Here is a 26,835-nt window from a genome sequence, read left to right as displayed (position 1 = left end):
AGGTCTCGTGCTTCACACCTCCAGGGAGGCCTCAGGGCTTCACACCTCCAGGGAGGCCTCGTGCTTCACACCTCCAGGGAGGCCTCAGGGCTTCACACCTCCAGGGAGATTGGGATACTTCACACCTCCAGAGAGGCCTCATGCTTCACACCTCCAGGAAGGCCTCATGCTTCACACCTCCAGGGAGCCCTCAGTGCTTCATGCCTCCAGGAAGGCCTTATGCTTCACACTTCCAGAGAGGCCTCGTGCTTCACACCTCCAGGGAGGCCTCGGGGCTTCACACCTCCAGGGAGGCCTCATGCTTCACACCTCCAGGGAGGTTGGGATACTTCACACCTCCAGAGAGGCCTCATGCTTCACACCTCCAGGGAGGCCTCATGCTTCACACATCTGGGCCTCCACACAGAGGGTTCCCTCGGCTTGGAAGGTCCTTCCTACTTGTTTGCCTGATGAACCCCTCTCCTGGGCTAAATAGGTGGACACACCTGAGGGCACAAGACCCCTAGGAGAAGGTATCCCCTGAGGCTTGGGCAGAGTAGCCACGTGCTTTCTGGGGAAAGACCTTCCCAGGACAGCCTCCAGCAGTTAACCTCATGTACTACCCAAACCCAAACCCAAACTCCCTCCTTGTCCTAGGAGACCCCTAAGCCAACAACCCCCCATTCCATCTCCTATCCTAGTATCCTTTCTGCTCGATGGGAAACTGGGGGTACAGCAGACACCTGGGAGAGACCACCACCAGCCAAGCTCCGTGGACAGCGGGGAAGCAGCCAGCCTCAGCTCCGCCCTCCAAGACTGGCTTCATCTCAACCATGGGGGTGACACAGGCCCAGAGTCCTGCCTGACGACACTGACCCAAGTCCGTGGCACCCACAGTGCCCCCCGGTGCCCAGAGCTAGTCCCATGGAGGCCATGCCCCCCGGTGGGGGCCACAATCTGGTGCACCTGAGAGAGGAGACTTTGAGGGGGGGCGGCCTCCCCCCTCAATATGCAGCCAGCTGGAAAGGGGCGGCTCCTGAGACACCATGGGGGTGGACACAGACCTCCTCTGCCTGCGGGCCTCACCCCGCACTCCAGGCTCTGTCAGCTGGGCCACAGCTCTGGGGGCAGCCTGGCCTGGCAGGGGAGCCTGGAGGGGAGGGGCACTGGGGACCCCTCCTCACAAGGAGACTGTTCCCTCTGTCAGACCCTGAGAAGGAGGGTCTGACGGCGTCCCGGTAGCCCTCCTGTGAGCCCACGGAACCCCACATGGTCTCAGAAGCAAGAGTGGCCAACGTCATTGCCAACCACGCATGCGGGTGACGTATGAGGGGACGCCCCCAGGGACGTGGCCGGGCCCTGCCCACTGGGACTCTGCCAGCAGACCGACCGGGCCTTCCGCCACCGCGCTCATGGCCCCTTGAGCCGGGGGGAGCCACTGAGCCTGCATGACATGGGCCACGGTGAGGGGCGGACGGGGAGCCCCAAGCAGGAGCCCAGCAGCCCACCCTGCCCGGGGGACTCACCAGGCACGACGGCGGCAGGAAGCTGTTGACCCTGGAGACGCTCCACATGCCCTCCAGGCACTGCTGGGCCTGGATGGTGACGGTGCTCAGGGCCCCGCCCAGGCCAGCGGGCGCCACCGATACCTGGACACTGCGCCCAGCCGGCCAGGCCGCCCCCTTCCTCTTGTCGGGCCCCACTCGGCCCGGCTGCCTCCCTGGCGGGCCGGCAGGCACGGGTGCATCCCGCGGGCCGGTCACGGTGCCGGGGCCCCCTCGAGGCGCGTCGGGGTCCTCGCGGCTGGCAGGTGCCTGGAGCAGCCGCAGGGCCTCCCGCGTGAGCTGGTTCAGGCGTGTGGCACAGACGTCGCAGCGGCGCTCGGCCTCCGGGCGGCACGCAGGCAGGGTTCCCGGCGCCGGCAGCTTGTCGAGCAGCAGGGCGGAGAGGCAAGGGTCCTGGGGGGACACGGGACAAAGGTGGTCAGGGCCCGGGCACTCGCCCCGCACGGCGCCAGGCCAGCTCGTGCTGTGGCCGCCGCAGAATCCATAACTGACTAATAAGCCCCAAACGGTTCCGTCTGCGTGAGCCCAGCAGGAAAATGATTGTCGGCGCTTAGCGGGGAGGCCCACGGTGGCCCTGACAACTGCCCGCCGCCTCCGCCGCTGCCGCGCTCGCTCCCGGCTAACGAGGCGTCTGCGCACTCCCCGACTGCCAGGCCACTGGCGGCCAAGGCCAGGCGGCCCAGAAGCAGGGTCGCCGCATCCTCCAGCCCGGCCCAGGGCCCTTCCCCCGGGGGCCCCCACCCCACTCCACCCACCCACCCCTCCACAAAAGCAACACCCATCCAGAGCCACGAGGGCTCCCCGGGCTCGGCTGGACACCCTCTCCCCGCCTTTGTGAACCCTCCAGCCCTGGTCCGAATCTGCAGAAAAATGAAATGCGGCCCCGCGCTAAGTGCCGCAGAAGTCATGCCGTGCAGGGACACCGGGAGGGGCGAGCCAGGCAGTCCCGGGCCCACGGAGGACGGAGGACGAGCGCCAGTGGGCAAGGAGGCAGGAGGCTCGATGCCCACCCCGCTGGACCGCAGGCTCGGACTCGGTCCCCCGCAGCCCCGGCGTCCCCAGCGGTACACTGGGTGAGGGGGACACACGGGTCTCCCTCATTGGGAGCTTAGTGTCCACAAAGGGCTAAGAACAGGAGCCGGGGGAGCCCAGAGGAGACCCTCACCCAGCCTGGAGGCCAGCGAGGGCTTCCTGGAAGAGGTGACACCTCTGGGAGGAGAAGAGGAGGGAGTCAATCCTTGGAAGGAACCTCACTGGAGAGAAGTTATCAAGAGTCCTAGTCCCAGGGCCCTTGCCCCGTCCCTCGATGGCCCCACCAGGCTCTGCCCTGGCGCCTCCCTGGGGCAGCCCTGCAGGGATCAGACCTGATCTAGGCCCGGCCTCTCGGCCTCCCTGCCCTCCCCCAGGGAGGTAAGCCCCAGCCACAGGCACCTGCTGGCCTGGCCCAGCAGCGGCCATGACCACCCAGGACTTTCCCAGTGCCAAACCCCAAATGCGGGCCTAGGTCTTCACTTTGGCCAGCTGGGCCGTGCGGGGTCGGGGTCGGGGGTGCACCTGGACCTTCCCCTCCCCACCCAGCCGGGACCTGCTACAACGCCCCAGAGCTGGAGGCCTCTTCCCTGCCTGGCCCCAGGCAGCCCCCCGCAGCCCCCTACTCTCTAGGTGGCCACACCACCCTCACAGACACCAGGCAGGACCCGACTCCCACCGGCTGCCTTGCCGGCCACAAAGGGGCCACAGCTCCCCAAACACACCCATTCCTCCGAAGAGGAAGCCGAGGCCACCCTCCCAGCGGGTGCATCTCATGCACCCCAGCCAGGCTCCCCGAGCCGGAACTGCGGCCTGCAGGGGACGGTCCAAGGGGGCGCCCGCTGTGGCAGGGTGGCCTCGCTGGGAGGGCGCACCGCTGGTAGGCCCCGCTCAGCCTCAGCCACAGGCCCTGCTGCCCTCACGTACCCCGGGTCCAACGAAAGGGTGGCCCTGGCCCAGGCAAGTGGCACCAGCTGCCCGACTCGTGGGTCCCTCCGGAAGGCCTGGATGTTCTCCGGCCGAGGGCTGGAGGGCTCCGGAGCCTCTGAAGTGCCAGCATGTCTGGTCCCAATTAGCGGACGGCAGGAAGCGGGCGCAGGGCCGGGCGAGCCCTGCGGGGGCGGGGGGCGGGGGGAGGCCCATGGAAACTCTGCGGGAGCCCCCGCCCGGGCTGGCACGCGGGGCCACCGATGGAATCCAGACACCCGGTCCCCAGCCGCAGGCCTGGCTCTGTCACTTGTCACTCCCAGCCTGTTTTCCAGGTCCCAGCTCTGATGACTCTGGATTTTCCACTCAGCGGGAGGCTGCTGGGCTGCTCGGTGGACGGGCAGGAGGGAAGGAAGTGCGGGCTGCTGCGGCCATTAGCTGACTTGAAAGGCGGCCCAGCCCCCCCTCCCCGCCCCCCACCCCTTGGCCCAGCTGCCCATTGTTCCACTGCCTCTGCCTGGCCTGGGGACGTGGGGCCCCCGGGGGAGCCCCGTGGCACCCCCTGCACGGCCACACAGAGGAGGCAGGAAGGAAAGGCCGAGCTGGAGCAGGGGCCGGCCGCTTACAGGCCTGGGCGCGCACCAGCCCCCCACCACGCTGGCCAGGGCACGGGGGGCTGGGGGCGAGGAGGCAGGAAGCCAGCAAACCCCCCTCCCAGCTGTGTCATCAGGAATTCGGATGGCAGCTGGCAGGGAGGCCCCAGCCCCACCAACGCCCCAGGCTCTGGGCATCAAAGCCCCGGGAGGAAGGGAAGCAAAGCAGGAGGGCTGCTCAGTGGGGGGCCGGGCGCACCAACCCCAACCCCGTCCTCCTGAGCCCCCAGGACGCTCGCCCACACACACCTGGGCCAGAGCCCTTCCCGCACTGGCAGCCAAGCGCACCTCTTGGGGGAAGCTCCCAGTGCCTGCACCGGGCCCCAGGTGACACCCCAGCGCCACGGGGACCTCCTGGCAGCCCAGGGAGGAGCAGGGGCGTCCTCCAACCTCTGTGTCACGTCACACACACGAGACACAAAGAGGACAGAGCTGCCCTGGGTGACCACACGGAGACCCCGCGGGGCTGAGGGCCCACCCGGCCCGGAGCCCCTCTGACGCCCAGCAGCAGTGGCCCGGGTGAGCACGGGGGCGGGGGCTGCCCAGAGCGGGAGCCCCGAGCGGCACGGGCACTTGCACGCCCAGCCACGCGGCACCACGCGCCCCACGCAGGAGGGACCCAAGACCTCCCACCCGTCTGCTGGCCCGGCTCGGCTCGGCAGGCAGCAAGCTTTAGCCCGACCGGTGTCCCACCCCCAGGGACCCCACGGGGAGGGGGGCTCGGCCCAGGAGCTGGCATCTTCCACAGCACCCGCAGGCCCTGGGCGCCCCTGCGGCCCCGCCCTGCTCCCCCTCCAGGACCACGGCGGCCCTCACGTCACAAGCCAGCAGCCCCCTCTCTGGGTCGCGCCCAGGGACCACGGGCCCAAGCCCCAGCTGTCGTTGGCGCAGTATCAGGAGTTCGGAGCCCCGAAAGGCCCCGCCGCCACGCCACCCCTCAGGCACCCCCGGGAGCCCCGCACCTTCAGGAAGACGGTGATTACCCCGCTGCAAAATATTACTTTTCATTTCCTCTCTACAGTCTAATTAAACAGATATTTTACTTGCATTTGGAAAATGTTTTTCTTAATTTGATTCAATTTAGCGCCGCACACCACCTACCCATCACGCCGCCGGGGTTTTAGGGAGCCTCCCCCCACTTAAAAATAATGACTCGCCATTTCTCATCTGCTTTCTGGGGCTTCCGAGCTGCTTTAAGTAATCCTTCCATTTCCTCCTTCATCCGAGGCCCAGAGTGACTCCTCCAGGGATGGGCCGCCCCCTCGCCCCGCCAGGAGAGGCTTCTCGAAGCCTGGCCGGCCGAGCCCACCGCGGGGCAGGACCCGAGCCGACCAGGGCGGAGGCTGGCCCTCCGCTCCCCGCTCGGCACAAACCCCCAGACCTCAGTCTGTGAGCCCCCGTCACCCCGTGTCTAGAAAGGGGGCCCACGGGCAGAGCCTTCGGGGGGACGAGCAGGCCCAGAGGCCCCCCCGGAGGAGCGCCCCGAGGCCCGGTGGGCCCCTCCCCAGCACGGGCCGGGGCCTGGCCCTCTGCCTCATCCTCCCCGCCCTCCACGAACACATCGCCCAGGGCCCTGACCCTGTGCAGCTGCGCCTTCCAGAGCCGACGGCAGGTCCGGGGGTGGGGGGAGGACCCCAGCTGCCGGGCCCGGCGCTGGTCCCGCGCGGCTCTGTCGGCGGGGACGTTCCGATGCCGCGTGCGGCCTGCCGGACCCGGGCTGGGGGCCGGTGGGGTTCGGTTTGCCAGCCGGCCACACCCCGGCCCCTCCCACCTGCCAGGCACCTCACCAAGGAGCCCAGTGCCAGCCAGGGGCCCTGCCCACCCACGTCCACCCGGAGACCCCGGACCCGACCCCCCCGCACCTGCCCGCCCAACCCTGGAGACCACTCCGGCCCCATCGGTCTGCAGCTCTGAGGGCCCCCTAGCTGACACCTGCCCCCCTCCTCGGCCAGAGGCAGGGGTGGGGAGAGCCGGGGGTGCCGCCCGGCCCACCCAGCACGGACTGGTCCCCAAGGCCCTGTGCCAGGCACCAGCCAGCTGGGCGGTCAGGGCACACACTGGTTCATTGAGACCCCCTCCCTTCAATAGCCTCCCCTGTCCTCCGACGCCGCGATGCCACACAAGGGTGCTGGGGATCCCGGCGGCTGAAGGCCAGGCCAGCAGGATGGCCTCGGCTGGGGTCAGGGGACAGAGAGGCCAGCATCCTGGGAGCACTCGCCCCGCAGAGGAGGCGCACCACACACTTTGGGGGGAGCCTGGAGCCCCCCGCACGGCTCAGTACAGCCCCGTGGGTGTGGGCCGCCGCCGCACGACCTCATTCTCCTCATCTGAGCAGGTTCTCACCACCGAGGAGGGGTCCATACTGCATCCTGCAAGCAGTGCCACTTGGGAGGGCTCCGAACCCCCAGGAGGCCGGACACTGACCCGGGTGGGCCCGCGGGAAGAGGCCGGGTACAGAAGCACAGTGGAGCCCCTGGAGTAACCCGCGTCCCCCTGCTGGGGGCCCTTGCACGCACATGGCCCCAGCCCAGAGGGGTCCCCAGCCACCAGGTCCCTCCCGTGAGGCTGCAGCTATTGAATCAAAGGACCTCGCAGGACACCCCAGCCCCCAACCTCTGCTCCCGGGCTGGAGTGTAACTCCCCTCCTCCAGACCGCCTGACCCTTGACTTCACCCTGGTTTCCCCTCCTCGCTCTACCTGGCACCCCGTGACAGCCCCCAAGCATGCTCCAGCTGTCCCCATCTTGGACCCCTTAAGGTTCCCTCCCCTCAGAGACCCTCGCCCCGTCTCCGTGGATTTAAATCTAACCGAGATCAAACACCGCCTCCTCCAGGAGGCCCTCCTAGATGCCCCTTTCCAGAGCCCTCTCTCCCAGGCCCCCAGCACTTCAGTTACGAGCAGAAACAGTGGAGGGAAAGTGGCCGGGGTGGGGGGGTGGCCTTAGGCAGGTGCCTGCTATTCCCTCCCTCGCCCCATAGGGTGGTGGATAGTTCAGCATGTTTTCCTCACGGGCCTGAAGCCTGGTTGCCGGTATCAGCCCTCCCGTCTCCCCTGCTCCCCCTCTCGCAGCACAACCCCACGGGCCAGGTACCCTGGGTGTCCACCCTGAGGCTCCTCTCCCCACAGGGCTGCCGGGGCGCTCTGAGAGAGGAGGGCCCCCCCCACGGCACACACCCAGCCCACCCTCCCCACTGATCCCGCAGCAGCGAAGGCAGACACCATCTGGAGACGAGCACCCGCAGGCCTCCCGCTGGCCCGCTGCGCTGGCTGCAAGTGCCCCCAGGGTGCCAGGGCCGGGGGCCCATCGCCACCGATGCCCACCCTGCCGGGGACCACAGGACTCACCCGCTGCCCTGAGCCTGGGGCTAAGACACTAGGATCAGACCACAAAGCTTGAGCAGCAAGGGCTCAAAGTGCGGAGGGTTCGAGAAGGGGGGCCCAGGAGAGGGATCCCCAGGGATGAGATCAGGAGGGCCTGTGGCTGCATCAAGGGCAACCACCGAGCAAGCCACACCCAAATGGCTTCCAGACAATTCCTTGAGGTTTAGATAGGCCAGGTCCGTGGAGCTGTGCTGTGGCTGTGAAGGGTGGACGGGGACCTTTAGGGACCGGCCGACCCTATAGCCATGCCCGAGGCAAGTGCAGGATACGGGGCAGGGCCAGTGGCTGACACGCTCCACCCGGGGCAGGCTGTGGCGTGGGTCAGCATCCGTCACACAGGGGCGGAGGTGAACACAGAGCCACGGCCCTGGGCCACGCAGGACCATCCATCTGTGGCCGCAGGAGCCCGGCCGAGCCCACCCACCCCAGAGCCGAAGCCTGGGATGCTCCAGGGGGACAGAGAGCAGAGCAGATGAGGCCAAGGAGCCCTCCCATGGAATGCCAGGAGCCCACCCCACCCCATGGGGGTCCCCCAGCCACAAAACGTGACACAAAAAATGAAAACGGCCTCCTTTTAACCCGGGGGAGCAAGGGACTCAGCACCCCGGCCCTGCACCTGTCCGCGGAGAGGAGCAGGGCCCTCAGCGCAGCTCGCATCCCCGGCTCAGCCCCGCCGCTGCCCGCAGCCGGACTCCCCCCAAGCAGGCCCTCCCCGGGGGGGCACCGGGGCAGCCTACAGGGCCCGCAGCCCGCCAGCTCCTGAAGCTTCAGCCCTGCTCGTGCTGGTGCTCCGAGGGCGCTGGCTCGCACCCCCGCCCCTGGCTGCCCACTCTCACTCCCCGAAGCCCTGCCTGGACCAGCAGGACATAGACAGGCACCCCGTCATTCCTCACTGGACCAAGGGACACCAGAGGACACTGGCTAGACCACCTCCGTCTAGAGAGGAGGGAGGCGCTGAGGTCCCACAGAGGCTGGATGGCGAGGCGAGGCCCTCCCCGGCCTCCTCCCTCAGCCTCCCTGCCCGGGCTTGGCCGTCCCCCCGCAGTGGCCGGGGAGCCTCCGAGCCCCGCAGACTGCTCCCGTCGCCGCTGAGTCATCCGGGCCCCTGCCAGCTGGGAGCCTGCCCAGCCACCAGCCCCAGGGAGCGCCCGCCCCTCTCACACCTCCCTGGCTGCCTCTGGAGCTGCCAGCACCTGGCTCAGCGGCGGAACACTGCCCGCGGAGCCCCAAGGCAGGCACCGTGGTCCTGGCACAGGGGTGGCCCCCGAAACCAGTCGAGCTCAGGGCCAGGCTGCAAACGGTGTGGGGAACGGGGCTTCAGGGACTCACAGGCAGCAGAGGTCCCTCGCCAGCTGGGCCCAGCCCCTGCCCTCCAGGAGCACAGGCAGTCGCGACAGTGCACCCAGGACGCCAGTATCACGTGGCAGTGCCCTCCCTCAGAGCGGGGTGCCGAGGACACAGGGCATGCGGGGCCCGGGAGCCTTCCTGGTGGGGGCAGTGACAGGTGAATGCCCGCAGCCTTCGGGCTCGCTGGCCAGCGTGGTGTGAAACGTGAGCAAATGCCTGGGGGCTGCAGCAGCGGTCAGGGACCATCAGCGGTGGTTCTGGAGCTCACAGGGGGCCACGAGGACGAGGAGACCCCCTGCCGGGGCGAGCAAGAGATTTGCAAGGGCTAAATGAGAATTGATCCCTCTCCCCCATCAGGGGCGCTAATCAATTCAGCACCAGTACTGACTCGGCGAATGTCACGGGGTCTCCGGAGGAGGCACCGCCTCGGCGTGGTGCATCGGACTGGCAGCTGGAATGGGTCCCCGAGCAGGATCTGGGGTCCCCCTGCACCAACGAGGGTGAGGATCGCCATCCTGGAGGATGGCGAGGCTGGGGGGAGCAGGAGTCCAGCCCAGCAGCCCTGGGGCCGGACACAGAGGGGTGTGGGAGGAAAAGCCTGGTCACTCAGTCATTCCACAAACATTTCTGGGTGACCTGGACCCCATGCCTGTCCTGATAGAGCTCCCGGCCTAGGGGCAGCACAGCGGGCACAGAGTCCGCATGGGGGCCACGGGGTGTGACGGGGTCAGGGGCAGCAGCAGGGGCTGCCCAGAGACGGGGGGCCCCAGAGTCTCCCTGCCACGGCTGGCGGTGTGGCCACCAGTACTGAGAACACTGGTGACTCCTGAGCATGGGCGGGACGAGGGCTGGGCCTCTGCAAAGGGCGTGCTTGTGACAAGTCACTGCGGGATGAAGGCAGAGGCAGCCCCGTGCACCGGAAGGCACCTTTCGGCGAACCTTGGTCAGGCCAGAGACCCCCCCCAAGGGGTCCATGGTTGGACAACTCCCCTCTGGGTGCCCTGAGTGTGGGAGGCTGGCGGGGCGCAGGCATCGGGGCCTGGACTAGAGGGGACGCTGAAAGGAGTCTGCGGGAACCTGGTGACCAGTTCACCGTGGAGGTGAGGACACAGATCGGCTGAGGCCGGGGTCTCAGATCCTCACTTGGGGGAAGGAGAACGGAGTGACCAGTGAGAAGCTGGGGGGCACTCGGGCCTGGCGGCAGAGCAAGGCCTTTGGTCCCTTGGAGGGAGGGATGCGAGCCCCCAGGAGACTTCCCAGAAGTGGGAGCACCGGGCAGGGGCATGGGGGGCTCAGGGCAGGGAATGGGTGGGATGATCTGGGGTCACTGGGGGCCTGGGGGGAGCACAGCCCACAGGGGTAAGAGCCCTGGGAGGCTGCTGGACAGTCCAGAGGAGAGCAGAGGGGAGATGCTGGGGGGTGCGGGTGCAGTGAGGGGTGCTCAGCCTGAAGGCCCCCATCTGGGTGTCTCCTCCACACCCCGGCCCACTGCCCATCTTGGTTCAGAGAGGACAGTCTCCCAGCCTACACCTGGGCAGCAGAGCATGTTCCCTCCCCGAGGCCCCTAGCAGCCTCAGGGCACGGTCCTATCCACTCCACATAGATGACATCCCTCAGTGGGGACCACGGTCACCCCCCCTCACTTCCCCAGTGGAGAAACCGAGGCAGGCACAGATTGAAGAAAGGACAAGGCAGCAGGGGAGAGGCAGGCCACCTGATGGCCGGGCAGGGCGCCCACTGCCCCACTCGACCCCCATGGTCACCGAGGCCCCGGCACACAATGACCCTGGAGCCCACATCCCAGCAAAGCAGCAAGGGCTGAGGTGTTCAGCCGCCTTGTGCTGGCGCTGCTCTACCTGCCTGTGAAATGGGTACAAAGATGGTTCCAGATCTCAACAAACCTGCGGGGTGGACAAAGAGCCAGCAGGGTGGAGCCCTGGCAGGGACGCCAGGGGCACAGGATGGGTGGCCCAGGGCAGCCTACGGTCACCTGTCTCTCTACCCTCTCAAGCCCCACCCCCAAACCTGAGATCAAGCGGGGACCCTGAGGTGAGGGCCTCCATGAGCCAGGCTGCAATCCAGCTCCAACCCCACCCCCAGCCATGGGAGCCCAGCAAGCCCCGCACCCCAGTCGGAGCCTCCCCCGATGCAAGTGTGAGATCAAGTGAGACGCAGGGAAGTTCTCTGTAAACTGTGAAGCGCTGTCCTTATGAAGCTCATCTGTGCAGGATGCAAAACAAGAAAGGGCCCCCTAGGGAAAATCCTAGAACACCAACTCTACCCTCCAGCGCCTTGCTGGCCTCAGAACAGAGCCCAGGGCTGCTGGACATGGGCCAGACTCTGAGGAGGTCTGGGCTCGCCCAAAGCCAGCCACACAGGCCCCCGCCCCGCCCACCACCTCCTAACCAAGGCAGAGCAGGTCCCCACACACGCGTCCCAGACACCACCTCCCCAGCCCTCCCTGAAGGAAGTTCTGGGGCAGGGGGAGAGGCTGCAGGCTGAGATCCAGCCAGAGTGCCGGGGAGAGCCCGGGCTGCCCAGGACTATGACACCCACCAAGGTTCCAGGGTCTCAGGCCCAAGCCCCCATGTCCCCCTGGCTTGGGTGGCTCAGCCCCAGGGTCCGGAACCTCCCAAGACCTGCTTCCATCCTCACGGGAAAAACAATGCATAATAGGGCCTTCCCTGCCCTGAGCACAGCATCCTACAGGTTGGATCCCACTCCCAGAATAGCCCCAGGAGGCTACACCCATCTGACAAAGGAGGAAACGGAGCGGGGGAGGGGCCGCAGACCAGGAACAAAGCACGGGACCCTGGTCTGCAGGGTGAGCGTGCCGCTGGGGAGCAGGGGAGGCCGGGAAAGGGGATGAGCCCCCACCTGGCACCGAGGGGTACTGCCAAACTCAGAACAGGCTGAGGCAGGGGAGGAGGTGAGCACTCTGGGTGGTCAGGACGCTTCCCCATCAGCGTGGGCAGCGGGAGACCCCTGGGCCAGGCCCCCGCCCCCATGAGGGGTTCTCTCCACCGGGATCCCCCCCACCACCTGCAACCAGCTGGCCACACGCTCAGCACCACCAGGCAAAACCCAGCTGGGCCACCGAGGCCCCTCCTCCCTCCAGGCTGTTTCCCCTAATGGGGTAGTAACCTGGCCTGGAGGCTCTGACAGGCCCCCAGGAAGTCGGTCCCAAACCACCCTCTCACGGGACCCAACCAGATTCAGGCCACCTGAGGCACAGAGCTTGGAAAGGCTGCACCCCGCTCCGAGCAGCACATCGGGAGGGTCCAGCTCCAGCCCAGGGCAGGCCACAGGTCCCCTCTCGTCACCACAGAGTGTCACCAGGACAGAAACCAGACTCACCTCCCTTCCCAGCCCCGCCCAAGACAGGAACACCAAGGGACCCCTGGAACCCAGGCTCTCGCCCCCATCCCGGCCTGCTAAGCCTCCTTAGAGAACTATATTTAGATTCAATGGGGATTATGCGGACTTCCCAAGACCGCTTTCAAAAAGACTAAGGTCTGGCGGGAAGGGCTTCCTCTGGAGACCCCCACCTTCCCAGGCTTTGCAAACTTCCAGGGCTCATTGTTCCTAGAACAATGGTCCCAGCTCCTTCCAAGACCAGGGCAAGCCCATTGGCTGGAGAATCTGGCAAAGCCCCCTCCGGGGGCAAACACCTAGGCTGCCCGGGCCCAGCTGCCCCCGTTCCCAAATGGGTGGTCACTGCCGAAGGAGGCAAAGCCCCAGGCTGTGTCCCGCACACAATTCTTAGTCCTGCCCCAGGGAGGGGGTAGGCAGGGCCCCCCTCACGGTGGCAGGCCCACCGGCCGGTCCTCCAAGGCCTCCCGCCCCAGGTGTGCAGTTTCCAGACACCTGGCTGGGGGCCCAGGTGCCCCAAGGGCGACACCGCACCCAGTAACCTCTTGCTGCTGGCAGGGCAGGAGCTGTCCCGCCCTGGGTGGGGTCCGCGCCGTCTCCCTCTGCCCTTCCCCTCCCAAACACAGGCTGTGGTTCCAGCTGCGGGACATCTGTGGCTCCGGGGAGACCCGCCTGCCCAAGCCCCTCCCGCCCCACCGCGGAGCCTGGGGACGAGCTGCTCCAACTCACAGGCGCGCTACAGGAGGAGAAACCGAGGCCCACGGAGGGAAAGGAAGAGCCGAGCAGCGGCCCCTCCGGGACCCCAGGTGCTCAGTCCCTGCCGGGAGAAGTGGGTCCCGGGAAGGCTCACTTACCCGGAGGGGTGTCCCGGGCCCGCTGACCAGCTTCCACGCCTGTCGCTTGAGCTCGGCGAGCTTCGTGTGGCAGTGGCGGCACCAGCCGCCTCCGCCCGCCGAGTGGCCCTGCTCCGCGCCCGCACCGGAGCCCTCGGGCGCGGGGCGGCTGCCGCATGGGTCCTGCTCGGGCCCGCCGGGCAGCCTCTTGCGGGGGGACACCTCCAGCACCTGCAGCGGCTCGCGGGCCGGGCCGCCCTCGGCCACCTGCGGGGGGGGGGGCAGAAGGGGACGTGAGCCTGGGCCCCGGGCGGCGTCTCCCGGCCCCGGCCCCGGCCCCGGCCCCGCGGGCGGCAGAGCCCGGCGCGTCCCGGCCGCGGAGGGGGCACCCGAGCAAGTTGGGGGCGCGGGGCGCGAACCTGCCGCCCGCCCTCGCTCCCGCCCGCAGGAGGCCCGGCGCCCCCTCCCCGCCTCCGCTGCAGGCGCGGCCCGCGGGGGGAGGGGGCGCGGCGCACCCCGCGAGCATCCTCAGCGTCCCGGGCCGTCTGGGGGCCGCCGCCGCCCTCCGGGCCTGGCCGCGCGTACCGCGGGTGGCGCCGTGCACAGCGGGGAGCCGCGGCCGCCCATGGCCTGGGCGCGCGAGGGCCGGCCGGGCGCTTCGGGCCGCGAGGGCTCGGGGTCGCCGCAGCTACGTGATCCGGCCCGGGGGCGCCCCCATGGCCCGGCCGGCCGCTGCGAAGTTGGCGGCGCGGGCGAGTGGAGCAGAGCGCGCGGCGGCGGCGGGCGTGCAGGGCGGCGAGGGCGGGGCGGGGCGGGGCGGGGCGGGGCGGGGCGAGGGCGGGGGCGGGGCTCCGGGAGGGGCGGGGCTCCGGGAGGGGCGGGGCTCCGGGAGGCCTTCCCGCCCCGCCCCCCCGCCCCCCGCTCGCCGGCGCCCGGGGGCCCTCCTCGCCGCGTGGCCCCTCCCACTCCAAGGACCCCAACCTGTTCGGCGAGTCCCGGCCCGAGGGAGGGGCGCGGGGGGCCAAGGTGAGACGCCCGGGACAGGCGCGCGCATGCGCCTTCCTGCTCCCCTCCCGGGGCAGGGGGGTCCGCGTGTCCCCTGGGGCGCACCGACCCACTCCTCACTTTACAGGCGAGCAAACTGAGGCCGCAGAGGGGACGGTCTCGCCCGAGGTCGCGCCGCTAGTCGGGACGAGGTGGGGGCTGAACCCCGGCCCGGGCCCCCGCCCCCCCCCCCCCCGTTGCTTTTTCCTGCAGGTCCGGGTCGCTGGCCACCCTCTGGGTCTCAGGGTCTCAGGGTCTCAGGGGCGCACGCAGGTGAGCGTCGCCGCGGGGTGCGCCTCGGAACTGCAGCGCCTGCGCCGGAGCGTGTGTCCCGGCGCGTCCGTGAGCGGCGCGCGTGTGTGCGGCCGCGCGTGTGCGGGACAGTGGGTGTGCGCGGCGCGCCGGGCCCCGGGGATGCGCCGGACCTGTTGTCGGGCGGCCTGGCAGATGGGGACTTAGCTCCGGAATTAATTGCCTGTTTGTCTCCGGCTGAGAGGTCGCCCCCCACCTCGGCGATCGGCCGCTCCCGCTGCAGCCCGGCCTCGGAGCAGCCGCCGACGCGCAGGCCGCTCGGGTCCCGGCCCCGGGTCGGCCCGAATCGCCGCGTCGGGCTCCGAGGGCGCGGCCGCGGGCTCGCCGTGACGCGAGCGCCCCCTGCCGGCCGCCCCGAGGCGGGAGCGGGACCCGGCGCCGCGAGTCCCGGGCGGGGAGCCGCGTCCCGGGCGCCGGGAGGAGCCCAGCCCGGGAGCCCGGCCCCGGGGCCCAGGCGGAGCCCCCGGCCGCGGCTGCGGCGCGCACGGGCCATCGCGGACTGCGCCCCGCCCGCCCGAGCCCGTCACGCGGCCCCTCCTTTACCAGGGTTTGCCCGCCGCCCTGTGGCCCACGCACGCGGCCCCTCTCGGCGAGGCGCACCGCCTCCCCGCCCGCCTCTCCCAGCGGGTCGGACCCGCCACGCGGCGGGGGATGGAGTGGGCAGGGGCTCCCACCGCCGCCCCGCAGTCCGCAGCCCACCGGGGGGGCCCGGGGCTCTGGCTCCCGCACCGACGGAGGACGGGCGTCAGCGCCCCCGGCCCGGCTCCCCGGGGCGGCCCCCACCGCCCGCGGACAGCACGGCGCCCGCCCTCAACTCGCGTGGGACACTCGCCCGCACGCCCCGCGCCCGGGAGGACGGCTCGGTGCCACGCACGCGCCCCACGGCGCCCCCGGAGCCCCGACGCCCCCGGCCCGCCACGCCCGCAACTTCGGCGGTCCGCACCCTGCAGCCCCGCCCCGGCGTCCCGGGAGGCCCGCCACGCATCCGCGCACAGCCTGGAGTCGCTCGGGGGCCCCGGGCCGGCCGCGAGACCGTGGTCCCGGGCCCCCGCGCTGCGCCCCCGCGCTGTGCCCCCGCGCCCGGGGTCCTGAGGACACCGCCTGGGGCGGGGGGGCGGGGACAGCACCGGCCGCGAAAGTGCGCCCGCGGGTCCCGGCACGGCCTGCGGGACGCCGCCCCGGACCGGCCGCCTGCGTCCCCGCACCGCCAAGTCCCGTCGCGCGGCCCTCACCTTGGCTCGCCGCCGCAGGAGGTGGCTGGTGAAGCCCAGGATGATCTCCGAATCCAGGCAGAGCGCCCCCATCTCCAGCAGGCTGGGCGCCTTGCGGGGCGCGCCGCGGGGCGGCTCGGGCGGCCCGGGCAGCGCCATGGAGAGCGGAGCGCGGGGAGCGGCCCGGAGCTCCTCCCGCCGCCGCCGCCGCCGCCGCCGCCGCCTCCCGCGCGCGCTCACCGGCCGCGCGCCCCCGCCCCCGCCCCCGCCCCCCGCCGCCGCGCCCCGCACCGCGCACCGCCCCCCGCCGGCCCCGTCCTCCGCCGCCCTGCGCTCGCGCCGCGCGCCCCCGCGCTCCGGCCCCGCCCGCCCCGCGCGCGCCGACAGCGCCCCCTCCGCCGGGCGGGCGAGCCAGACACCCCGGCAGTGCGGACCGAGGAGGAGGGGCGCGGGGCGGAGGACGGGGATGGGGGGACCAGGTCCCGGCCTGAGGCCGCACGGAGACGCGTAAGGGGCCCCGGGGGCCTGTGCTCCCCATGCTCCGGAAGGCCCCTAAGGCGGCTGCTCGGAAACCCCCATCCCGTGCCCCGACTTGGCCTGTGGATCCCCCAGGGCAGCCCCCCGGAGCCGCGATTCTGCCGCCATCGGTAGCGTCTCTGCCCCTGACTCGACCCCCCTGCCCCAGCCGCTCCAGTAAGTGCCCCCAGGCTGGAGAAGAACAAATTATGGTCGGAGTTTCGGAAGGGTCAGGGATAGACCTGCCCAGGTAGCAATTGGAAGCCAGATTGTGCATGGCCCCTGGGGTCGCAGAAGGTCAGAGGGACATCTGCAGGGTGTGTGTGGGGGGGGGCAAGGTTCCCTAAATAACTTGGGCCCCTGGAGATGGTCTTTGAGAGTTAAGGTGTCAGGGAAGGTGCTGCAGGGAGGGCCTTACCTGGAGGACCTGGAAAGGAGATTGGAGAGCGGGCAGAGCCCTCGCAGAAGCCCTGCAGTGCAGATGGCACCACACACCGTGTGGCTGGGGCGCTACCACTGGACCAGCCGGGCCAACTCCTCTGCCCCATGGAAGGACCACGGAGTCTTCCCACCCCCCAAGCCCCTTGTGGGCCAGGAAACCCTCCCGCTCCCCAGGTTCCTCCCCTGAGTCCCACAGATGGCACCTGAAGGACCTTGTTTCCCTCAACTGCACCCAACAGACACATGGCAAACACCTTATCTTTGGGCCACCAATTGCCAGCACCCTGCCCCCACCCACACTTCCGGTCAGGAGAGAGACCCTGGGTGGAGCTGCCCCCTTCCTGCCCCCGTGGCCAACCGGAGCTGTAAGAGCAGCCCCAGTGCCCCCCCACTGCCCCCCACCAGCCCCTCCTGTGGGCTCCAGCAGGCCCCCCCACGACCCCCACCTTTCCCCTCCCCCACAGGCAGGCACTGGGGAGAACTGTCCTACCCCCTTCCAAGACCCTGAGCCTAGAGGGGGGCTCCCTCCAGTGGACCCCGCTCTTCTGGGAGGAGGCTGCCCGCCATCTCAGTGGATTGATTAAAGTCATCGTGGAGATTTTTTTAACGTTTAATTTACCAGGCACGCGGTGCCGGTCAGAGCTGTCCCCAGGGAAATCTAGGCCAAGGGAGCAAAACAGAAACCCCCTGCAATTGAGCGGAGTTCTGACGGGATTAATTGCTGGACTCAGCGTCCAATCAGACCCCACGTGGCAATATTTCAGGGAGGCAGGAGGACAGCGGGCTGGAGTGGTCAGGCTCCTGCGTCAGGTGTGGGAGGCCTGAGCCCAGCATAGCACCATCTGTCCAAGGTTGCCGGGGACGGTAGGAGCCCTCCTGCCCCCGCTTTATACACAAACCAGCCCTCCTGGGCCCAGCACCCTGGGGTGGCCTCCAGCTCAGCCCCACGCCAGCCTTTACGAGAAGGGCCAGTCCTTTCATCCAGCAGTCAGAGGGCTGGGAAGCCCCCTGGCCCCCTGACACCCCCACGGTGCTCTCTGGAAGACTGCACGGGGCAGCAGTCTCCGTGGTGCTGGAAACCAGATCGGTAGGAAAATGGACAACGAATTCTAGCATTTGATCGTCTGTGACTGTGGACACAGGTCAACCCCCGGGAGCTGTTGGAAAGAAGCCCCAGAGGCAGGGTAGGGCATGGTCAGGCTTGCCTCTCTAGAGATTTCCGCCCATAAGGGCTTGGACCCTTGGTGGGAGAGACACAGGACACAGGTAAGAGTCATCACTGGGGGCGGGGGGGGGTTCACTTCCACTTTATAGCCCTCAGCGTGGTACTAACCCCTGTGGGATTTTAGCCCGGCTGTTAGTATCTAATAAAGACTTACGGATGTGTCAGAGTGCCTGAGGTCAGATGACCGGAGGCGCATGGGCTAGAACCACCTCGGCGGGGACAGACACTCATCCCCTCCAAGAGTGGGGAGAGAGGGGCGCCCGGTGGCTCGTGGGTGAAGCATCTGCCTTTGGCTCAGGTCATGATCCCGGGGTCCTGGGATGGAGCCCCATATCAGGCGCCCTGCTCAGCGGGAAGCCTGCTTCTCCCCCTCCCTCTGCCCCTCCACCCCCCCCTTCATGCTGTCTCTCTCTCAAATAAACAAATAAATAAATTCTTTTTAAAAAATAGGGAGAGAAAGAACCTTCCTCCTCATCTCAAAGGGGCCTTGGGACCCTCCCACGCTTCTGCAGGCCTGGTCAGCTCACCAGGCTCCCCTTGGCACCCCTGCAGAGGGTGGGCTGCGGTGGGGGAAGGATGCCTCAGGACAGCAGGGGGGATGACAGCCCAGCGGTGCCCCCCTTCAGGGGCGCCTGAGTGCCGGCGGGAAGGCAGGCCTCTCTGCGGGGTGAGCAAACACTAGCATCAACTGTGGACCACACTCTTACCCAATGACAACATTCTCATGATCCCCGTCTTAAAGCAAGGAAATAGGCACGGAGCGGCAAAGGAACTTGCCAGCGTGCATCCCAGGCGCTGTCCCTACAATCAAGACCCCTGTGTCCTGCTGCATCTTCTCCCCCGTTGCCCCCAGGGCCTCAGGAGTGCCGCTGGGGAGGCGCAGGATGGCCGGGGCCCTCGCCCGGGAGCTCCCAGCCTGGGGACGGAGCAGGAGCCCAAGGCGGTCAGCCCCCCAGTGGGCTGAGGGATCAGGGCCTGTCTAAGAGAGGGAGACCGGCCGGCTCCCCGCAGAACGGGGACGCTCACTGTGACACCCCCGCTGCCCTGCTGCTGGGTGCCCACCGCTGCCTGGCACCCCGGGGCGCCCGCGCTCCCTCCGCGGCAGGCGCCTGGCTTCAGCACCTCGGCCAGCGCCCGCGGCCCGGCAGGGCTGCTCCCCGGCCCTCCGCATCGGCCCATCGGTCCCCGCGGTGGGGAGGGGCTCCAGGAGGGGGCTGGGTGGCGGGGTGTCAGGTTCCCCATCATTCCTCTGCTCATCCGTTCACTCAGCTCCGTCAGCCTAGAGTCAGCCTCGACTCCTGCTTGCTCTCACCACCCCCATGTGCTCTCCACCAGGACCTCCTGTCCCCGCTACCCTGGCACCAGGTCCAGAGTCAAAACCCACTTTCCATGACTCTGCACCCCCTGCTGCTCCCTGGGGTCGGCTCTCCACACAGCAGCCCCGGGTGAGAGGGATCCCTGGGTGGCTTAGCGGTTTGGCGCCTGCCTTTGGCCCAGGGTGCAATCCTGGGGTCCCGGGATCAAGTCCCGTGTCGGGCTCCCGGCATGGAGCCTGCTTCTCCCTCTGCCTGTGTCTGCCTCTCTCTCTCTCTATCATGAATAAATAAATAAAATCTTTATATAAAAAAAAGACGGGTGAGAAAAATAAAAATTAAAAATTAAAAAAACTTAAAAAAAAAAAGAAGACAGGTGAGCCCCGAACCCCCACTTCCCATCTCTTTCCCAGTGAGCCCGGGGAGCCCTGGAGCCCTGCAAGGCCTCACCGACCCCCTCCGTCCACCCCAGACCCACAGGCTTCCTCGCTGTTCCTGAACACAGGCCCCCTGACCCTGGGGCGACTGCAAGGGGTGCTGACCCCAGACACCCACAGGGCTCTCTCTCTCCCTCTCCAGGCATCTTCTGGTAGGTCACCTCAGCGAAACCTTCCCCAGGCACGGTTCCTACAACTCCAGCCCCTCCCGACAGTTCCCAGACCTCCGGTGCTTTCATTTTGCTCCTTATGTCCTATCGTGAACCACTGTACACGTTTCCTGTTTGGCCCATTGTCCGTCATTAGAATATCACTGCCTCCCTGGCCCCTGGCACAGAGTAGAGACCCCCTGATATTTGTTGAAGAAATAAAGGCATGAGTGAATCCCGGGCAGGGTTTTTATTGCCAGTTCCTGTATGAATTCCCATTGCAGAGGGGCTCCTGTCTCTCCGTCCCTCACCCTGGCCCAGCCCTCCTGGCCCCCCCATCCCGGCCCTCTCCTCCTGGCTGCCCCCAGCTGACTCCTCCCCCCACCCCACCCACAGCAAGGCTGCAGTGCCAGCCCCTGCCTCTGGGGTAACTCGACCAGGCTCCCCCGGCCCACCCCCCAGGTCAGCCAGGTTGACAGCCTTGACACATTCAGGTCCAAATGGAAGCATTACTGGCCTGAGCCTTCCCCGATCCTACAATGAAATGCACGTAACACCAAGGGGCCCCCAAAGCCCCTCAACCAGTGCCTTCACTGTGACAGCGGAGCACTCAGGCCCTCCTGCCCAGCTTGCCAGGACTCCCTGCCCTGGTAGAAATCTGAGCCACAAGTGGCAGTCCCTCAGCCAGCCTGGATTTCTTTGGGCTCAACTCACCTCTCCCTCCTACTCTCGTGCCTGTGGGAGTCCAGTCCTGCAGGTCTGTCCCCTTCCCCTGGACTTCCCCCTCAGAGCTGGCCAACTCCACCTCCAGGTCACACTCAGATGCCCCCTGTGCCAGGAAAGCTCCCCGGTACCCCCGCTGCACCTGGCTGTGCAGAATCAGATTCCTGTCTGGGCGCCCAGAGCCCTGCTCAGGCCAGGCATTCCCAGGTGTCGGTGAAGGTTTAGGGAAGACAGGCAGCCAGTCGGTAAGGCTGACAGGGAGCAGAAGCAGACCCCCGACTCCCTGGCTCCTTGGGGGTCACAGAAGAGGCAGGACCCTGGGGAGCCAGTGCCCAGTGTTCACGCAGCCACCTCTTGAACGGGCACTGCCACCTACAGCCAACAGGTGGCGCGTGTTGGCCACAGTCTTGGTGGAAGCAAAAGTATTTGGATCACCGGTTTTGTAATTTCAAAACACCAGGAACCAACAGTAGATACTCATGCAGATAGGGAAACTGAGGCCTGAGAGGGGCAGGGGCTCGCTCTAGACCCCTCAGGGTGCACCAAGAGGCCCTCCTGTGTCCCCACCCCCCCTGCCCCGCAGGCCTCAGCGCACCTGCCCCACATGGCTGACCTCCTCCCCTCTCCCTCCGGGAACAGGCAGTGACTGGGCCAGAGGGACACATGGGAGGGGGGGAGGCCTGGAAAATGTGGAGAACTGCTCAGTGCAAGCCTGCCGCTGTGCCAGAACCGCCCCCCAGGGAGCTCATCCCCAACACCCCTTCAGGGTCGGGACAGGGTCCCTCACAACTCCAAACCCCCGGGGCCCAGGCTGGGCGTGAAGGTGGCCTCATGAACATAAGCTCTGGGCGTGCACAGGTGCACGTGCAATAGGGCTTACGTAAGTGTGCACAGCATTGGTGAGAACAGTGGGAGCTAGGTAAACAAGGAGGGGGCGCTGAGGGAGCCACTCCCTCCCTCCAGGCCCTGGGCTGCAGCACACTGACTGGGGTTAGACTGGGGGTGGGGGCTGGGGGGCTGCTCAGGGGCGGAGAACTGAGTACAGACGCAACCCAGAGGAGCAGGAGGAAAGCACCGGGAAAATAAAAATATGGGAACAGCAATAAAACTCAAGAGAAGGGTTGGAAACCAAAGTCGAGATCTCACGGAGGGTAGAGGAAGGCGACGGGGAGGAGGGACACAGGGGCAGGATTAGGGCAGCAAGTCCAGTGTCTGGATACTCGGAGTTCCAGGACAAGAGAGCGACACTCTCACAGCGAGGAAATAATACAGCGCCAGGCCACGACGGAGCACCAGGGGTCACGGCCTGGCACGATTCACCTTCATACACAAGGGGGAGGGGGCAGGATTCAAGCCTCCGTCAGGCCGGAAGCCGGTGTCCAGCTTGCAGCAGAAACCCCCGGAAGCTGGGAGACCGAGCAAAGTCTGCATATCTCTGAGGGAAATGACTCCTTACAGGGAACTCTGCACTCGGCCCTGCTCTGAGCACAGAAAGGCCATAAAGACAAGCGTCTGACCTTTGACTTCTTCCCTTTCTCAAAGTTCCGGCAGGTAGGTTCCCCCGAGATAAGGAGCTGAACCAAGGAAGGAAACGGTACCCCAACCCAGAAGGACGTGCAGGGCACCTGGGGTGGCAGTGAATGGAGGTCTCGGCTTGGCTGGACTCCCCAGGGGTGCAGAGGGGAGCGGGCACTCAGCACTCCATGGGGACGCCCTCAGGACAGAGCAGGGGGGAGGCGGCGGGGAGGAAAGAAGAAAAGAAATGATTTCATATATTTGAACACATTAGGAAAGACTTAAACTTCAAAGGTTTGAACATCAAAGAGCACGGAGTTCCTCACAATTACATAAGAAAACTGCAAATTTTTTAAATGAGGTAATTATTAAAAAAAAAATTCAAAAGCTGAACCAGGAAACATCGCTGTATGATCACAGTGCGCAGAGGATGCTCACTTGGAGCGGGAAAACAGGGCAGGAGGCGCCGGTGTTTCTCAACGAGCTTTATAATTACTATCTGACTTTGTAAAATTATACACGTGTTTAAATTTAATTTTTCAAAAAATGATTTGTTTAATTTAGAAATGTAGATAAAAGGAAAAATATACTTCTGAATAATCACAGAGAAAATTCCCAATGGGAATTACAAGGAAAGCAACTGCATGCTATACATCACCTCTCACGGTCTGAGCCACGGTGACTCCTAAAGAAAATTAAATCCTTACACGGATGCATTATAAACCGAGAAGGAGGGACGCCCAGGGTGGCTCAGCAGTTTAGTGTCTGCCTTCGGCCCAGGGCGTGATCCTGGGGTCCAGCATCGAGTCCTGCATCCGGCCCCCCGCAGGGAGCCTGCCTCTCCCTCTCCTTCTGCCTCTGTCTCTGCCTCTGTCTCTCTGTCTCTCATGAATAAATACATATAATCTTTAAAAAAAATTAAAAAACAAGGCATAAACACTAAATAAGCCTGACTTAGCAAAACGTACAACCACGTGTTGCCTGGGCCATGGCTGTGTCCTTGGCCCGAGCATCAGGGTGTCTTCCCAAGACCCCTGTTCTGGCCTGAGGGGCATTCGAGTGACTTTCTGTCTGCAGTTACAGGAAGGCTGGTCCGCGAGTCTCAGGGCAGGAGAGAAGGTACCCAGAGAACCCCTGAAGGACTGCGCTGGCTCTGCCGCTGAGACCCACCAAGTAGCCACTCCTACTCACGCCGCCCCCAGGCCCCAGGCTGTCAGGGAAGTTGTGTGCAGTGTGAAGTGCTACACCTGGACGTGGGTGAGCTGTGATGGACAGCCCCACGCCCCACCTTGAGCAGAGGATACATCTGAGCCCCCAGGACGGTCCAGTGTCAGACGGTCGCCCTGAAGAGCCCAGCAAAGGCCTAACCACACATGAGGCCATGCGCAGATGGCCGGCTGGGACAGCCAGAGCCGTCCCCAGGAAAGGAATGCAGCAGGAGGATACCAGCGGTCCGCAGCTGGATGCTTCAGCGACCGTCCTTGGGGTCACAAGGAGAAGGGGAAGATTTCACTTTGGGCCAAGACAGAGTGACAGGGACCAGATTCACAATCCCACCAGAAACAACTTAAAAATGCACCAAATAGGGCAGCCCCGGTGGCTCAGTGGTTTAGCACCGCCTTCAGCCGGGGGTGGGATCCTGGAGACCCTAGACCGAGTCCCACATCAGGCATGGAACCTGCTTCTCCCTCTGACTGTGTCTCTGCTTCTCTCTCTCTATGCCTCTCATGAATAAATAAATAAAATATCTTTTTAAAAAAATGCACCAAATATATGAAATATCAGTTCATGGCCACGGGATACCAGGCAGGAGCCAGGCAACAAATGAGGCGAGCCCTGCAGTCGCCCCAGCCTGCGGCCTGCGGAGAGCCGAGGGGCCCAGCGTGGAGAGGGTGCATCCCGAAGGGCGCAGGCACCGCCAGACAGAGGTGTGGCTGTGGCTGCAGGTCTGCAGAAGCTGAGTCACGAAGAGAGCGAAGAGAGCGAAGAGAGTGTGGCTCTGGGGACCTGCCCAGGACAGACACATGCATACCCATGTCCTCAGCAGTGTCACTCACGGCAGCCAAAAGGTGGAAGCAGCCCCAGTGTACGTCGTTGGGTGAAGAGACAAACGAACCGTGGTCCGCCAGTACAATGCAACATTTTTCAGACATCATCATCATCATCATTTTTTAAAAAAGCAGAAAATTCTGACACCTATTACATCATGCATGAACCTTAAGGACATTGGACTCAATGAAGTAAGCGAGGCACAAAAGGACCGATATTGTATGGTTCCATCTGTATGAGGTACTGAGGGGCATCACATGGATAGAGATAGGAAGTAGAAGGGGAAGGGAGCGGGGAGGGGGAAGAGGGGTTTGTGTCTATCGGGGCAGAGCTTCAGGTTGGGAAGATGAAAAAAGTTCTGGAGACAGGTGGTGCTGCTGGTGGCACAACACTGTGACTGTACTTAGCACCACTGAACAGGACACTTAAAAACGGTTAAAATGGTGAGTTTTATGTGATGCATATTTTCCCAGAATTTATTTTAAAAAATACATGCCAGAAATGGTGTGTGTTCCCATCCATCAGAAGGAATTAGCCTCACCATTCACAGGACACAGGGTACAGATACTCCTTGTTGGGGAAAACTTTTCCCAAGAATAAAGGTGGAACCAGTCCTCAGAAAGTTTATGAGATCTTCAAGGGGATCAAACACAATCAACTTAGCTGTGTCCCAGAGCAAAGCTCACAAATACTTACAGGATACAGAAGTATACAGCGCCCAACGATGTAAAACTCGCAATGTGTGCCAACCGATCCAAGATTACCAGGCATACAAAGAAGCAGAAAACCACACAATGGGGAGAAAAACCAAGCAATAGAAACAGATCCAGAAATGACACAGGCGGCAACAGGAACACTAAAACTATTTTGTATTTATATTCCAGTATGTTCGGGAAGACCCAGGAATGCTCGAATACGTTCGGTAGAGCCATGAAACCCTGAAACAGACCCAATCAAACCTCCATAGGCAGAAAATCTGGTGGCGGGGATGGAAATTACACTCGTGGAGTTCATTGCAAATTGTCCGCTGCAGAAGCAGCGAGCGTCTAGGTAGAAACAGAAACTATCCAAGATGAAACACAGAGGAAACAAAACACTATAAACGACAGACACAGCTCGAGTGGCCTAACGCATGCCACCCTAAGAAGCTAGAAAAGCAGGGACACCTAGGGGCTGGCTCAGGGGTTGGGGTCAGCCTTTGGCTCAGGGCCTTGATCCCGAGTACTAGGATCAAGTCCCGCATCGGGCTCCCTACAGGGAGCCTGCTTCTCCCTCTGCCTGTGTCTCTGCCTCTCTGTCTCTGTCTCTCATGAATAAATAAATTAAGTCTTTAAAAGAAAAAAAAAAAGCTAGAAAAGCAGAGCAAATAAGCCCAAAGTGAGGAGAGGGGAAAAAAACAGAGATCAGAGTGGAAATCAATTAAATAAAACACAAAAAAATAATACAGAAAACCAATCAAGGCAACATCTGGTTTTTCCAGAAGATCAGTAAAATAAATAAATGAACAAACAAACCTCTAACCAAGCTGATCAGGACAAGGAGTGAGAAAACACAAAGCACAATATTAGGAATGGGAGAAGAGGGATCCCTGGGTGGCGCAGCGGTTTGGCGCTTGCCTTTGGCCCAGGGCGCGATCCTGGAGACCCGGGATCGAATCCCGCGTCGGGCTCCCGATGCATGGAGCCTGCTTCTCCCTCTGCCTGTGTCTCTGCCTCTCTCTCTCACTGCATGCCTATCATAAATAAATAAAAAAAATTAAAAAAAAAAAAAGGAATGGGAGAAGAGGTAATGCCAGAGACCCTACAGATATTAAAAGGATGATAACAGGGTATCATGCTTAAGTTCATAATCTGACAGTTTAAGTAAACGAGAGGAGCCCAGCTCTCCCCTCTTCCTGGGGAGACACGGACGGTGGAACTCGCCTGAGCAGGAACAGATAACCTGAATGGTGGGATTTCTTTTTTTTTTTTTTTTAATTAATTAATTAATTAATTTATTTATTTTTTTATGATAGTCACAGAGAGAGAGAGGCAGAGACATAGGCAGAGGGAGAAGCAGGCTCCATGCACCAGGAGCCCGACGTGGGATTCGATCCCGTGTCTCCAGGATCGCACCCTGAGCCAAAGGCAGGCGCCAAACTGCTGCGCCACCCAGGGATCCCCGAATGGTGGGATTTCTATTAAAGACATTGAACTTGCAGCTGAAAATCCCCCCAACAAAGCAAACTCCGGGGACAGGGGAGTGGGGAAGGGAGGAGGGGGCCACAGGGAGCCACATGAATCCTGGCCCTGACGAGTGGCCGATGTGCCCACCGCCTCCACTGGGGCGATGGTTTGGTGGGTCATGCACATGACCCAAGTCATCAGGTTGTAAACGCTGGAGGCAGACGTCAATCATACCTCTATAAATCGGGGGGAAATGAGGAGAAGGATGACCCCCTCCCAAGGACTGGTTGTGTGTCCTCCATCCCCACAGGGGAAGCTCAGGGGCCCGAGGCTCTGGCCCCAGAGCCCTGGCGGCGTGGGCAGCTGTGTCCCCAGGGGCTCGCCAAGTCCCCGAGGGTGTGGCGGAGGCAAGAAGCCATCAGCTGGCCCCCCCTTCCCTGCCTGGCGTAGGCCCCCAGCGGGTTGCAGGGGGTCGGGGCTCACAGGCAGGTTCTGTTTGGGGGCTCCTGCTCCCCAGGGCTGCAGTGGCCCAGGACAGCCCCAAGAGCCGCAGGTTCCCGGTCTGTCTCCCCTTCCTCCACCCGTTCCTCGTGAGGCTCTCCTACTTAGGGCAGCTGTGCGCAGCCTCAGGCCTCTCAGAATCACCAGG

At 64.7% G+C, this 26,835-nt stretch overlaps 1 protein-coding gene across 1 annotated transcript in view; it reads right to left on the bottom strand.

Annotated features, from left to right (window-relative positions):
• Positions 1-13,713, bottom strand: part of KIF26A (kinesin family member 26A) — a 38,239-nt gene extending 24,526 nt beyond the window's left edge. The window contains exons 1-3 of the mRNA XM_049112999.1: positions 13,672-13,713; positions 13,108-13,353; positions 1,506-1,937 (exon numbers count right to left, since the gene is read on the bottom strand). Coding sequence (XP_048968956.1) covers positions 1,506-1,937; positions 13,108-13,353; positions 13,672-13,713 — 720 coding nt within the window. The remainder of the gene's footprint in view (positions 1-1,505; positions 1,938-13,107; positions 13,354-13,671) is intronic.
• Positions 13,714-26,835: the final 13,122 nt, after the last annotated feature.

Source organism: Canis lupus, chromosome 8 (assembly GCF_003254725.2).
Source record: "Canis lupus dingo isolate Sandy chromosome 8, ASM325472v2, whole genome shotgun sequence".
NCBI lineage: Eukaryota > Metazoa > Chordata > Mammalia > Carnivora > Canidae > Canis > Canis lupus.
The sequence above is the reverse complement of the archived record's forward strand: the minus strand, read 5'-3'. Positions and strand labels throughout refer to the sequence as shown.